At 44.3% G+C, this 15,176-nt stretch overlaps 2 protein-coding genes across 2 annotated transcripts in view; one reads left to right on the forward strand and one right to left on the reverse strand.

The window, feature by feature from the left end:
- Window positions 1–1,139: 1,139 nt before the first annotated feature.
- Window positions 1,140–5,937, reverse strand: six4a (SIX homeobox 4a; the record flags this gene model as incomplete). Its single annotated transcript, XM_080750415.1, has 3 exons — window positions 1,140–1,732; window positions 2,661–3,349; window positions 5,213–5,937. 3 exons carry the CDS (start codon window positions 5,935–5,937, stop codon window positions 1,140–1,142), a joined length of 2,007 nt encoding a protein of 668 aa, XP_080606541.1.
- A 1,714-nt stretch (window positions 5,938–7,651) lies between these two features.
- Window positions 7,652–15,176, forward strand: part of mnat1 (MNAT1 component of CDK activating kinase) — a 58,656-nt gene continuing 51,131 nt past the window's right edge. The window contains exon 1 of the mRNA XM_080750419.1: window positions 7,652–7,824. Coding sequence (XP_080606545.1) covers window positions 7,736–7,824 — 89 coding nt within the window. The 5' untranslated portion in view covers window positions 7,652–7,735. The remainder of the gene's footprint in view (window positions 7,825–15,176) is intronic.

Raw genomic sequence — 15,176 nt, forward strand, 5'->3', positions numbered from 1 at the left:
CCCATATGTTTGCATCTGACATTGTATAAAAATATCCTTTGTGTTCATGGGCGTTTCGAGAGACACATCAAAATGAAACATGATCTACTGTAGCATTGTCACGTACTGTGATACTATGAGCTGCAGCAGGATTATAAGCAATGTAGGATGAATGTGTGAAAAAGACAGCGTGACTTTTTGTTCGTTTCCCTTGGTCTCACTACTTCCTAGTTATATCAGCTCAAAATTCATCAAGTGAAATAATATACATTTGCGGAGGTTTTCCCCCCCGATAGCCCTGTCAAAATCAACGGTGTTCGAAACATACAATTTAATGTATTGTTGTTATTGGTAGTGCAAACACCAATTCAGACAATTGCCGTCTGACATTCTACATAGCAGAAAGGCACGTTCATCTAAACCCAAAGTCCCATTAACAGCACCCAATCCTCGCTCATTTGATATATAGTGTGGATAGAGGGTTTAGTAATGACTTGAGAAGCATTCAGAGAATTCATTGTGCCGGCAAAGGACAGCTTTTGCATAAATCAGCAACCATGTATGTCTAATGAGAGAGCGATTACTGTATATGTGTACAGTCATTCAATAAAGCTATAGTGGTTTAAGTGGCCATTTTCACAGACATGTTACATGTTCCCCCTACTGAATGACCTTTTTGGTTCGACCCAGATGACGCATTTAGTTTGGAGGAACATCCTGGTCACATGACTTGGGGCATTCCAACACCTGCCTCTGTGGATCAAATCCACTCAACAGGAAGTAGCAGGTGTTGTCTATAAAAATGCACATTTAAACATGGCTCAAATGCATACAGGGACTACTTCTATTTTCACGTAACAGTTGTAAATGTTTTGCTTCATGTTGAGGGCTTTTGAAAGACAGTGGAATTTGTTTTATGACAAATTGATAGTCAAGCAAAAAATAGGACTTGTATCTGGATAGAGTGCATTGTAAAAGTCAAATGAACACAACGTTTGCAAATAATTTAACATTTAGAAGAAATGAATGGTAAAAAAACACAACAACACACGCACACACACACACACACACACACACACACTCACACACAATAGTAAAAAGATTCACCATATCGCTGCTTGGGAGGACATGAGTGCTTGTAAAAGTAGATTAGTCTCAGGTTAAAGATCAGCCATGTCCTCGTCCATCTGCACTGTCTGTAGTTTGGCCAGCTCCTTTCCTTCTACAGCCTCCATCTCCCCACACATCGCCCGCACCATCTCATTCACCCCACCCGAGCTAGAGCCATCCACCTTGTCCTCTGACATGCTCAGGTAACTGCTGTTCATGCTGGGACCCAGCAGGTGTGTCGAGGCTGTCTGGGCCTCGTGGCCACTGAGATACTCTGTGGACTGGATGCGATGGCCGTTTGGGTTCGTGTGGGCCATCAGGGGTGTGCTGACAGTGAGGGTGGTGTAGACCTCCGGCTCGGGGCTAGACGAGCTGATGGTGGCCACGTCGGAACCAGAGGCGGGGCCATGGCTGGAGGGGACCTCTTCTGAGCTGGAGGTGTAGCTGATCTGGCTGCCAGGGTCCAGGTGGAGCCCGTGATGATATGAGGAGTAGATGCCCCCCTCCATGGGCTCCTTCTTGACGCTTCCCATGCTGTAGAGGACCGTGCTGTGGTGCATGGGTGTCATTGTCAGCTTGTCTTGCTGCTGGAAGGAGTCTTCGCTGGACGAGCTGACTGCTACGTTGTTTAATGGCATGGTACCTGAGAGAACAAAACACAATTACAAGGTCAAAAACGTACATCGCAAACTCACATTTTACAAACATTTTATTAACTTGTAGCAGTGCTGCACAGCCGAATCAATTCACCTAGAATACAAGGGTCCAATTTCTTACACCTCCAGAGTTAAATTAACGCTCAGGAGTTTACCGCACACGTGCTCCAAGTACAGCAGGATCTCTGCTATGTGTCTCATACACTTCATGTTTTTTAGGCCTGGCCCTGTTGCACCCCAGAGACCAGAAGACCGATGTAAAAGCCAAACAAAGAGGAAAAAGCAAGGTTCTTTTATTTTTTCAGTGTTTTCCTTATTATTCATCCTGGTCACTGGTGTAGATTTTCTGCTTCATGTCAGAGTAAGTGGTGTAATGGCTCCCTTCTTGTTAGTGCATTTCTTGGCTCTCTGATTGTCTGTAATATACTGTATTCCCCCTCCTTCCTGCTGTGGAGATCAAGAGTGTAATGATGATGAGTGATGCTGACTTCAGAACCTGTGCTCTATTCATCTCCTGGGTTTGCAGTGTGTGTGTGTGTGTGTGCTGTGTGTGTGTGTGTGTGTGTGTGTGTGTGTGTGTGTGTGTGTGTGTGTGTGTGTGTGTGTGTGTGTGTGTGTGTGTGCGCGCGTGCGCGCGCTCGCCCCATGCACTACTTGTATTTCTCTTTGGACTTGTATCTCACTCCTTTGGACTAATGCTCAAACACAGACATGTCAAGAATTCAGCAGCAGGGGTAAGGGACTATTCTGAATGTCTCGTTAAAGAATGTCTCATAATCAAAAATGTGGCAACAAACTGTATGTCTTACAGGCAGCAAAGAAAATGTGGCCAGGAAGACGTCAGGCCAACACATAGGAAGAAGCCTGTTAACTTCCGGGTTCCTGTTTAGCAAAGTAACATTTTGGTGAACCTACCGTGTGTGATTGTTGAGGAGGCTGAGAGCTGCAGGGAAGGCAGACCCACATTGTTGCCGAGTAGTGAGTTCCCATCACCATCGGAAACTCCACTGGGTACCTGGACCAGGCTATAGCCGCCCAGCTGGAGTGTCCCCGACGGCGAGCTGAACGTCAGCACGGAGGAGCCGCCATTTTGGCCGGCAATGCTGTGCACCCCCTCCAGCTTCACTTCCGCCCCATTCACACAGCCAGAGTAGGCAGCGTACTGCAGGGCTGAGTCCTCAGCAGAGCTGCCCAGTCCCTTCTCCTGTCCTTGCTGCATCATGTCCACTCCAGAGCCCCCCAGCAGGATCCCACCAGATGACCTCAGAGGGTTAAAGGCCAGGGGCTGGATGCCCAAATTCAAGCCGTTGAAGAGGATGTTGCTCGGGGCCTGGAGGTACGACGAGCCACCGTTGTGGAAGACAGTCGAGGAGGTGTTACTGTTCACTAGGTTTCCATTGTAGAGCCCCCCGCCGTTGGATCCAGGAGGCATCTTGATGTCCCCGATCTGCTGGATGACCACCCCACTGTCCATGTGCCCCGTCTGAAGAGGGAGGCTCCCGTGGGTTATCGTCCCGTCGGAGGAGTTGGAGAGGGGACGAGGAGACAACTCCTCCTGCCCTTTGCTAGACTCGTCCTCTGTACTGTGGTTTCCATCGGATTCACTGTGGAAATCAATTTGACAGAAAGTGAGATGCTGGGAAATTGAACAAGTCGGTTTTGTGATGATGTGATATTCTGGAAAAGGTCAAATATTGTGTGTAATTAGCCATACCGTGAATCAAATTTCTTAAACATCGTTAAAGTAAATAATTACATTTATTTTTAACACATTAAAGATTGAATTATCACCCCAAATTGTGAAAATAAACGCTGGTGAATATGCTATATATAAAAATAAAAAAACGTTTTCCCCACTTTATTATTATTATAATGTGTTTATTGTATTATTCTTTTTTACATCACAGGCTCGCTGGTTTGTGCGTTATTCCACAGCAGTAGGCTAGCACTAGTAGTTTGTGTATGTGTTGACCTGTTACCCCATGCAGAGCCCCCCCTCTGTGTTCATGGGAGGCCGCACTGAAAACAAGGGACAACAGTGGACGAGCGACCATTTGGCGCAATAAATTCCGGCTGGCGTGACAAATGCCAGCAGTGCTGGTGCCTGGTGGTGTGACAACAACGACGCAAATGGCCAAAACACGTTTCCGCGTGTGAATTAATACAGTAGTCCTACAGTTTAAAAGCTATATTTGTCTTTAGGCCAGGCTACTACAAAGCTGTAAATGCATTACTAGCGACGAACGTCGACAGCGATATAACTGTAGCCTACCCTCCGGTTTCAAGAGTGATTCAGACAGCTGCATTTCCCAGCCCTCTCTCTTGCAGGAATAGAAAAATACGCAAACCCTGGGTTGAAGACAAACATATTAAAAGGTCTACTCCAGTTGTCTTTTTTCTTATTTTCTTTTCTTTCTTTCTTTCTTTCTTAAAATAACAATTGTAGTTCCTTATTCTTAAGTTGTAATGTATAAGCAAAGCAGGCCTAAGAGGTCTAAGCATTTCGAACTTATAGGCCAAATAATGTGTTTTTGTTTGTGTGAGAGAGAAGAGAGAGAGAGAGAGAGAGAGAGAGAGAGAGAGAGAGAGAGAGAGAGAGAGAGAGAGGTCACCTCCACCAGGTGCACGTGAGCTTTGTTCACAAAGAAGGAAACATGAAAGGAAACAAGGATTATCAAATGCACCTCTGAAAGGGCCTTTTGAAATCCTTCATTGGATCTAACACACAGTACACACAAAAAAAGGTTTGGACTAAATGATTTATGTGCTGCGGAGCACAACACACACACACACACACACACACACACACACACACACACACACACACACACACACACTCGCGCGCACACGCTCACGCACTAGACGCACGCGCGCACATACTGTACAGCTAGGCCTATAATCAAATAAGAAGAATGGGATTGATTGATTAGCCTATTCTGGTCACCCAGACGATCTAAAATGTTTAATTGAGCTGCAGTTTGCCCAAGTCCGTTTGTTGTTTGGCAAAGAAACCCCAATAATACGCACATTAGGCTCCTATAAAGTTATTTTGTTTCATTTGGTTTCCATGCCCTTAGGACTAACGCGCTTGAAACCCGATCTGAATGGCAACCGCTTCATATTTCAAAACATTAAAAGCGTGCTCCTAAAGCCTTTTTACGCACACCTTTAATTCAAATATTATCAACGGTTAATCATTAACGCTGTCAAGTCACAGTAGTAAAGTAAACTCGACGGGCCATTATGAAATTAGCATATTGGCAGAGCAGAGCCATTTACTGTGTGTGTAGCCTAATAATAACCAAACCAGCTCCACGCAAAATCGTTCAAAACGGTTCATGGCGCTTTAAAAACATAAGACGACCGATGCATTTCAATGCGCCTTTTTACGCAGAAAACCCCCAAGGTAGGAAAAAGTTTGTCAAATGAATGAATTTCAAAGTTGCGACCCTCGATCTCCGCCTCACCTTTTCGACTGTGCTTCGGACGGGTTTCTGTCCCTTTGCCTCCGGTTTTTAAACCAGTTGCTGACCTGGGTCAGGGAGAGTCCTGTGATCTTGGCGAGGTTCCTTTTCTCGGCCGGCGAGGGGTATCTATTGTGTTTGTACAGATCCTTCAGCGCGTTCCGGGACCTCTCCTTGAAACAATACACCGTCTCCTCGCCGTCCCAGATAGTCCGCGGCAGAGGGTACTTCCTCCGCAGGCGGTACTTGTCCACGGCGCCCAGGGGTCTCCCCCGCGCCTTCTCCGCCTCGGTGTAGCGCGCCTTGTACCACAGCTCCTGCAGCGACGAGTGGTTGGACGGGCTGAAGCTGTGGTTCTCCAGGATGCTGTAGAGCTCCTGGTAGCGAGCCTGGTGGAAGGCCACCAGCGCCTGGGCTTTCAGGATGCTCTCGTTGCCGCGCAGCAGGTCGCTCTGCGGCAGGGACCACAGGAACCGGGCCAGGCGGTCCACATTGCCGCCCTGCTGCAGCGCCTCGCAGACGCACGCCACTTGCTCCGGGGAGAAGGCCAGCGAGGAGGTCGCGCTCACCAGTAGCTCCGTGTGGACCGCGTCGGAGGCTGCGCGCTCCATAGACGACAACTCCGCGGTGTCCAGCGCCAGAAGCCTGATGCACTCCCTCTTGTCCGTCTTCACATTTTCCTTCTTGATGTCTATTGCTGTTGTGACTTCTCCAGAGGCAGAAGACATTTTTTCAAGCCTTCCTGGTATAAGTCACTCCTCCCTGGTTTTCGGCAAGCCTTTTGGGCCGATCGGGTTACCCCCTCGCCATGCGAACGCGATCGAATATCTGACAGCAGCTGTAAGCAGATAGCTCTCCCCTTTCGTTCCAACGTGACTTTTACTCTGCGGGAAGGGAACTGTGGCACGGAGACACTGGGGTCTGTCTGCAGGGGAGCCACGCCATTGGCCGCGGAGGCTCCACATGGGCGGAGCGAGCGGCGATTCTGTTTGGCTTCCAGCCGTCAATCACATAACCTGCCGTATATTTTATTGGCTCACCTGTGCAAGGTGAGTGCCTTTAGGATCCTGGGAACGGGATATCCTTATTGTCAGGAGCTCAGCCAAAAGTGGAATATGCATGCGCATGGTTTTAACTTTTTTTAGGGGGGTCAATCCTCAATGTAAAAAACAAAAAAATGCGATTGGGCAGATTACAAAAAAAAGAAAAAAGATTCTGACAACTTTTAATTTAAGTAAATTAAACCACTGAATGCAATTGAATTCACTGAATTGTCACACCTTATTTTTGATAAGGAGGTCATTCCTTTGATGTTGTCGGTGGCGGAACACAGGAGCCAAAGGAGCCTTTTAATGTGGAACCCCTCCCCCTTCACACTCTGACCACTTTCCTATTATATCTCATGCTTGCTACAAACTTCATACTCCTTTTCAGCTTCTTTACTTGACCTCTAGAAAGCCAAGGGTTCAAAATGTCATATTGATAGAACCCTGGGGGTCATTTCATGTTGTAAACATGAAAAACCTTTGTGTCTCTTTGCTTGTTTTCCCTCATTATATATATATTTTTTTACATTTCGTTCACAAGCTTTAGATTTTGAATCAAGCAATTCTGATGAATTGAATACACAGGACCACAATGGAAACAAGCCATTAAGGCTTTTTGTGTTATGGCTTTAGCATCATTGAATAATCGTACCACCATTAGAAAACGGTTTAAAGTAACCTTCAATCAATCAAAAAGCAATCTGGTACAATCGCACAAGCCTAATACATAGGCTACTATGAAATTACATCCCTAACCAAACGCAAGATGGAATGCCCAAAAAGTGTAAACAGCTCACCAATAGCTTCTTCAACAAAAGGTAAATTCCAGGTCAAGCTTTCTTTGAATTTTATGAAACACACACACACACACACACACGCACGCACGCACGCACGCACACACACACACACACACACACACACACACACACACACACACACACACACACACACACACACACTTGTGGATATAATTAATAATAGACCTAATAATTAATTCGTTATAATTAATTATTAATCAATTCATAATTATGTTTTTCTTTTCTTTCTTTTTTTAAAAATTATCATACAAACAAAGACTGGGAACCAGATAATTTCAGATCGATTATTGGTAGACTATCAACAACTGTAGCCTAATTTAGGATACAACATGTTGGAAAAAGTAATAATGTAATAGAGACAACGGAGAGAGTGAAGACTAGTGTTTAAAACAACAACAGCAACAACAACAACAACAACAATGAAATAATTTATTTTACTGCGGACCCGCAGTAAAATATGTAGGCTACCACATTTTGAGCGTCGTTGCCTTGGCGGAACCAATGAACTAGGAACAATTCTCATCAGCAGCGTTTTCCTTCGGACCATATCCAGTGTAACGCTGTAGCTTATCACTTGCTTGGGAACTGTCAAGAAAGCGCCTGTTTATTGACATTATTGTGCAGCTTCTCTTACATTTATTTCTGTTGTAGTCGATGCACAGATGGATGACCAAGGATGTCCGCGGTGCAAAACAACCAAGTACAGGAATCCGTCCCTGAAACTGATGGTGAACGTCTGCGGTCACACGCTGTAAGTAGCCCACACACATCTATGATAACAACTCAGGAAGTTTCCAGTTATCTTCTTGCGTCTGTCGCCCCGGGGTTGATATTAATAAGATCATCAGCTAAATAGTTACATACATACTTCCTTGCTTCTGCCATGAGAAACCTAGTTAACTGTACATTTGTCCAGGCGAACTGTTTGAGCGACATGTAGCAGCATAACATTAACTGTTATACACGTGTGCGTCACACAGGAGGCTACAGAAAACAAACATCTAATAGGAAGGATCTAATAGGAAGGGGGCACTGTGTAGTGTAGTAGTCTACTAAGTCAGTGTTTCTCAAACTTCCAAATTTCAAGGTATCCCCTTAACTGTCTCTGACAGTGTGCAAATGGAACCAAATGAACCCATTAGGGAACCCACAGAGACAGAGTCCCTGTTATTATGTTATCCACTTTGAGAACCACTGTAGGCTACTAAGTAATGATAATGTTCGTAATGTTGCATGAACTTGCGTCCCACTTTTTAAGTTGGTGGGAAGTGAAACTATGCTATTGCTATGCAGCTAAATGAGCATTTCAAGGACCACCAGGTTGATATGCAAATTAGGCCGTTGATCCTTTGTTTTCTTTACATTATCTCTGGGACTCCTTCAGTGTTACTTTAACTTTGAGGGTGTACAAATGGAGCCAATAAGGTCTATTTGATATTTTTACACACTAAAGAGTTACTTACAGTTTTGTAAAGGTGTAATTGGTTCCTAATTATTAGTCATTGAGCAGGGAACCCCCTGGAACCCACCAAGGATCCGTGGCAGTCCCCAGACCCTCGCACTGAGAACCACTGTCACCACTTGGCAGAAGCACTTCACCTCTGGGACAACCTGATCTTATTTTATTGTTGTTTGGGACATGATCAACACAATCCTGAGTTATTTTTTGTGATCAATCTGTGTTTTTAGATATTTTAGTATTTCAGCATGTACTAGTGATGCGTTTTGCATCAACGTCACTGATGATGCATCACTAGTCATGCTGAAATACTAAAATATCTAAAAACACAGATTGATCACAAAAAATAACTCAGGATTGTGTTGATCTTGTCCCAAACAACAATACAATAAGACCGGGTTGTCCCAGAGGTGAAATGGCCCTTTAATTATAGGTAATCATCAAAACATGTCCCACTTTTATTTAGACAGTTTTTATCAAATTCATTGATACAGTGATACGGTATACATTATGTATCCTGTGGACCTTACATTGACAGAATTTAATTTGTAGGCCTCCATTTCATGATGTAGGCAATTAAACCATAGGCTTATATAGTTGCTATTTTCACTTCTAGACTAGCATTTTATCTCTCTGTATAAAAGTGTGGTCTGGGGACCCCCAGGGGTCTTTGGGTTCCAAGGGGACCCCAGCAAAATTTGTGAATACATTGTAACCCCTTTATCAATTTTTTATTCGTTGGATATTAAAAAATAGCACATATATACAAGCTCACAGTGTCACTTTGTGCCACGCTGCAAGCTTGTACATAGCTATTTTTTAACACTAATGTAAACAAATCGTGAAAGTGTTCTCTTTTGGGGGTCCCTCCCTGGCACAAAACATGTTCAGATGGGGGTCCGCGGCCAAATACATATTCATTTCGGGGTCCTTGGCATGAAAAGGTTTGACAACCAGTGGTTAATGGCATTTGCCACCGTAACAGCACGAAAATAGCCTATTAAGCTTGCAGATCTGCAATGTTTGGCGCACGATGGCTGAATGCACGATGAAGCATGAATCAGGCTATAGAGGGGGACCGTGATGAGAGCATACGGAATGTTTGACCCTGTCCGTTTATTGACTGTATCATCAGGAAGTGGCTGTGCTTTGTCATCAGGTCAGCGTGCTCATAACTCACTGTCTCGGTCCTGATGTGGGGGCACACATGCAGAGAAAATTAAAATGATTTTGCAATGAAGCAATTTAGAGAGATGCCCTACTAGAGGAGGTCACCTTGGTGTTGATTCTTCTTAGAGCCCGTCTGTGAATAAATCTGTGGGCCTTTTTTTGGCAACTGCTGCCTTCAGATTGTATTGCACCCTCCTTTCTCACTGGAATACATTTTTGAGCTTTTAGCTCTTTGTATGCAGCGAGGCTGTTTGAACATTTTATGGATGTGTTTATACAATATGCTCTTAAGTTCATTTCCCATTCGGTGCAATCAATAGCACTATACAAGTAATTGTTTTCCATTCGCCTCCCGTCCATCCCGTTTCTGAGCGTTGTTGCTGTTTGACGTTATTAGCCACTTTGTGTTGGTTAAACCACTATTAGGCCTGCCTTCTGTGCACTGACCCAGTGTCTTGCTGACAGCTGATGACACCAAGTTGCCATTCTAGTCTGGGGCTGAGTAGGCTCCCCTGACCGGGCAATGCAATGCAATGCAATATGGGACAGCTCCACCTCCGGTCTGGATCTAAATTTAAATCTCACCACAGCACATTTTGTGTCCCTGTCACCGGGGATGTTTGCTTTCCGTTATTTATTACACGCGCACAATGACGCAGACCCCTGTCCTTAGGCATTTGACACAGGCCTCCCTGGCACACGATTGACAGTAGGCTGCTGAGCACAGGCTTGGAAGGAGGAGTTAGATATAATAAAGTTGATTGACTACGTATAAATGATCAAAATCTCACCAAATCTTCCTATAACAGCTGGGCCATGTTTTCCAGTGATAGTACAGCTATAGTAGTTGCAGATTGCAAGACATTAATTCAACTTAAATAGTGCCTATAGCTTCCACTGCATTACGAATTTTACAATTAGAAACACGTTTATTATCAAGGATGAGATGTATTGAGATGTATTGTACTTCATACAGCTGTGTTATACAGTAAAATAGGAAATAGCCAATTTATAAGCCCACAATGCATTGCAATGTGCATGTATATCTATATTTACTATTTTTGAAAAAATGACGCCTTTATAGAATTGCCCAAAATATAATTCCAGTTTGAAAGTGGTTATTAATTGCGACCGAAGGAGAAACGGCACATCACATCCGTGTCTGTCCATCCGTCCGTGTACGCTTTTTTACAGTCTGTGGGTTTGCCGCTCTGACATCACGCTCTGCATCACGCTCTGCATCATGCTCTGACTACATGCTCTGACATCACTGTGATGTCAGGGGAACCAACTCCCTTTTATGCCCATATCTGGAGATCCCTGTGATGCCAGGGGAACCAAATCCCCTTTATGCCCATATATGGAGATATGGAGATCCCTGTGATGCCAGGGGAACCAAACCCTTTTGTGCCCATATATATGGAGACCCCTGATGTCATCAATATTAAGCCCATATCTGTGAATATCTATGGGAACCAGGGGTCTCCATATATGGGTAACTGGTCCGATATACATCACTGGCCGGCCAGATGGCCAAGACATGGCAAGGTTTCTTTTCGCCCTTAGGCGTCTAACTGGTAAATTAAACAATCAATGAATTAATGCTTGGCAGGCGACTAAACAAAGTAAATGGGCACTCAGTCAGGTCTGGCAAAGTAGCCTGCATGTTAGACAATAGAATATAGTGTACATCACGGACAGCAGCCTGTGCAAACGGTAAAGTTTGTCAGAGTTTTCCTGGCTGTGCTGTTGCTAACAGGTAATGAGTCACATGGCAGCAGGACACAGTCTCTGCAGCAGGTTAGCGGTTGACACAAAGGCCCTACCTGTCTCTCTGCGCTCAGGTGTGACTGTAGGAGAGCAGCGAAGAAGGCAAAGGGCTTTATGGGAGAAACGGGTGAATCTAGACCCAATATATGCAGTATTGTTCCTGCTTTCTCTTGCATAGGGAGACGGAGGATGCAAAGCTGAAGGCAATGTCATGAAAAGGGGAAGGGGGTTGGAGGAGGGCGGAGGGGCTCTTTGCTGAGCCAGGCCCCTGTTTACCCTTCCTCTGCTCTGCCACCCCCTTCCCTGACCTGCTGACAGCTGCAGATGGGAGAGATATGAGCTAGGAGCTCTGGGCAGGACAGGTGAGAGAGAGGGAGGGGGAGGGGGATGAGGGGGAGGGGTCAGGAGGGCTCATTCATTCACCACCCTACCCTACTGCAGCAGCATCAGCCTTGGCAGAGATGGCAAGTTTAGAAGAGGTTTTTTTTTTTGCTTGCTCAAGGAAGAGTGTACACTGTAGAGATGGGACGATAATCTTTATTATCGGTTGTCGTGATAAAAAACTTTCACAATAATTGTATCGCAGAGGTTTTTATGTATCGTGAAATTGTCCTCCGTCATGTGCTGGGATCATTTCACCTTTGATCCACTTAAACCCTCTACAATTGGCAAAATACACCTGTAAACATAATTGTTACAGTTTTTTTTCCCCCCACTTTACCAAATATCTTTGCCAAAAAATAGCCGATGTACAAGCTCACAATGCGGTGTGTTGCGACACGTTATGCTTGTAGATCTGGCAGAATATCAATGCAAGTGGTTGATACATCGCGATAATATCGTAAATCGCGATTATTTTGGTCACAATAATCGTGACATGACATTTTCGTATCGTCCCATCCCTAGTACACTGTCACTGTTATACTGAATGTTGTAGGACATTCACCCCCCATTCAGAGAGATACCGGACAGAAGGCACACTCGAGAAGAAAGGTGGCAAGTTCAATCCCAGAGTCTCCTCCTTCCCAGTCCATTTTAGTAGTTCACCTCCATGCTCTAGAATTACACAGGATTTCCCCCCATGGAGAGTTCTGTTGTGTGGTCCATTTATGGGCCAGGGGGCAAGCTACGCCCCTATCCTAGCCCTGCCTTGATGAATGAGGGGCTTTGTGGGCCTGTGGAAACAAGCTGAATCCCCCCGTCCACCTCCATATGGTCAGGCCTATACATCTCCTGTAGCCTCGGGCCACAGTGAACATCTGCCCCTTCCAGGGTGCACTTGAGCAGGCACTCGTCTCGCTCTGAGGAACCAACTGGACAGCGCAGATGTTTTGTCTCAGATTCAGTTTTCGGTTTATGTTGTCAAATCGAGGCACGGCCTAAACGGAATGCTTACTGGTGGTGTGTGTCGGTTGTGTCACTGTAAATGTTTGTGTTCATCGACTTTGGCAGGTTGTACTTGTTTGACCCATATCTGAGATGCTAAGCATAAACAGCCAAAGTCCACGACTCTGCAGTTTCTCCCGTATCTGCTTTTCTTCTGTTTTGAAACCTGCTGATTCAGTGAAAGCCTTCCTTGATGTCCCTTTCATTATATAGTTCTAATAGGCTTCCATCTCCATCCATCCCATGAGGGCATTTGACTCAGTAACATTGTCTCAGGTCCAGGCCTCGACATTGGAAACAAAATGATTCAACCATTCCTGCCAATGACACAGTACCGAGAAGAAGAAGAAGAAGAAAAAAACTGCAACACTTTTATGATGTTGAAAAGAAAAATACTGTCAGTATGCAAAACCAGATTGTGACATTTGGAAACCAGATGTTGTTCTGTCTTGCGAAGGTGGTCAAGGGCAGGAAGCCCACTAAAGGTGAATTCCTGTGGAATAAAGCTCCACAGAGACTTAATTAAAAGAGTGGACTGTGTAAACGTTTATCCAGCCCCACCTCCCCTCCAGTGTGCCTACTTAGGGGGAGATTTAAGTCTGTTCCCATTGTCTTCAGCACTCACTCCACATTTGAGTGTGACTGATGGATAAACGCTAACACAGTAAAATCCTCAGTACTTACAGGTCCATTGGTTCCATTTGTACACTCTTCTGAGTTAAATTAACATCATACCTGCTTAAAGGTAATTGATAAGGGTGGGCTCTGCTTGATTCTATGCCAGACGGTGAGTGGAATAAACCTGGTTATTTGAACCACCATCTCTGTCTTTCTGCTCTGGGCCCGTTGGTCACTGATGATTGATGGAAGCTCCTTGCTCTCCTGTGATTCATATATGCCTATTTTTAAGGAGCAAGTAGATTCTCTGAAAAAGTCATCATTGATTTCAATGCAATGCTGCTAAGCATTTCTATCATGGCATAGCCTATATTTTTATGTACTCGAAGTATTTATTTTTTATTCCATTGCTGCCAGGGCTTCCATATATCATATACCTTAAACTAGTGGTTCTCAGCACAGGGGTCCTTGAGGGGTATCCACTTGAAATGTTTTACATTTCATTATCTATGAAGTTCATTATCTATGAACTATATAGCAACAATATATTTTGGTACTGGAAATCAGTATTTGGCTTTTCCCTGGTTGCGTTTAGACAGGAAAAACCATTCAACTTCATCTTCGGACGAAGTTAAAATAACACTCAGGATTTTACAGTCCACACAAATGCATTAAAAACAACAATTATCAACAATCAATCATGAACACAAGGCACGCAACCCAGCAGAGCTTCCTTTTACCACAGCTAAAGCAGTGGTATCACAATAACCGTGACATGACATTTTCATATCGTCCCCTACGTGAGACTAATGTCGTTTCTGAAGGTTTACTTTATTACAGTTTTCCACCGCTTTAGATGCTGTAACAGTATTTATGTATTGGTGAATTGATAGTTTCATATCATTGCAGCCTGTCAGGCAGAAACCTTGTATCTCCATTTTCAATGTTTGTGTTGTGTTTAAGAGTGTCGCACAAAAGTAGCCTAGTGAAAATAGATTTTAAATATTTTTAATAATAATTGTATGTCCAAACGGTTTTGGACATCAAAGCCAGTTTTCCACCCGATGGCAACGATATACTGGAAATAAGATGTAACTTAACAAAACATTACATGACAGGGTCTAATAATGGCTAAATCTATGATTTATGGCTCCAAATCTGGGTTAAATAGTTGAATATTTCAGAAAGTATGAAATGAAAAAAACCAAAATAAATTTGGTGCTGGTTGTAGCGTTTTGTGAGATTCCTGGTCACACGCACGCACGTGTCACACACACACACACACACACACACACACACACACACACACACACACACACACACACACACACACACACACACACACACACACACACACAGACTCTTCTAGACAGCTAGCCTCCTAGAGAGCCACGCTGTAAAAACACTAAGCTGACCTCATCATGTCTTATGATGATGATAGATTATGTGAGGAATTATTAAAATTGATTTTTAGCATGCAACGTGGCAGATTCACTGTATGAGTCCTTGTGAAATGAGAGGAAAAAGAGTTTTTCCAGTGCTGACAGACACTCCACGGCAGGGTTTGTCAGAGTAATTTCCTCTTGTCTGAGTGTGGGAGTTTGCCTAATCGTCATTCCATTCATAATTCCAACCCGCTTTTACCGTTTTGAGGAAATATTTATGGCCCATTATCAGCTACTGGGCTCGATGATAACTCA

Source organism: Nannobrachium achirus (assembly GCF_963921795.1).
Source record: "Nannobrachium achirus genome assembly, chromosome: 20".
Classification (NCBI taxonomy): Eukaryota; Metazoa; Chordata; class Actinopteri; order Myctophiformes; family Myctophidae; genus Nannobrachium; species Nannobrachium achirus.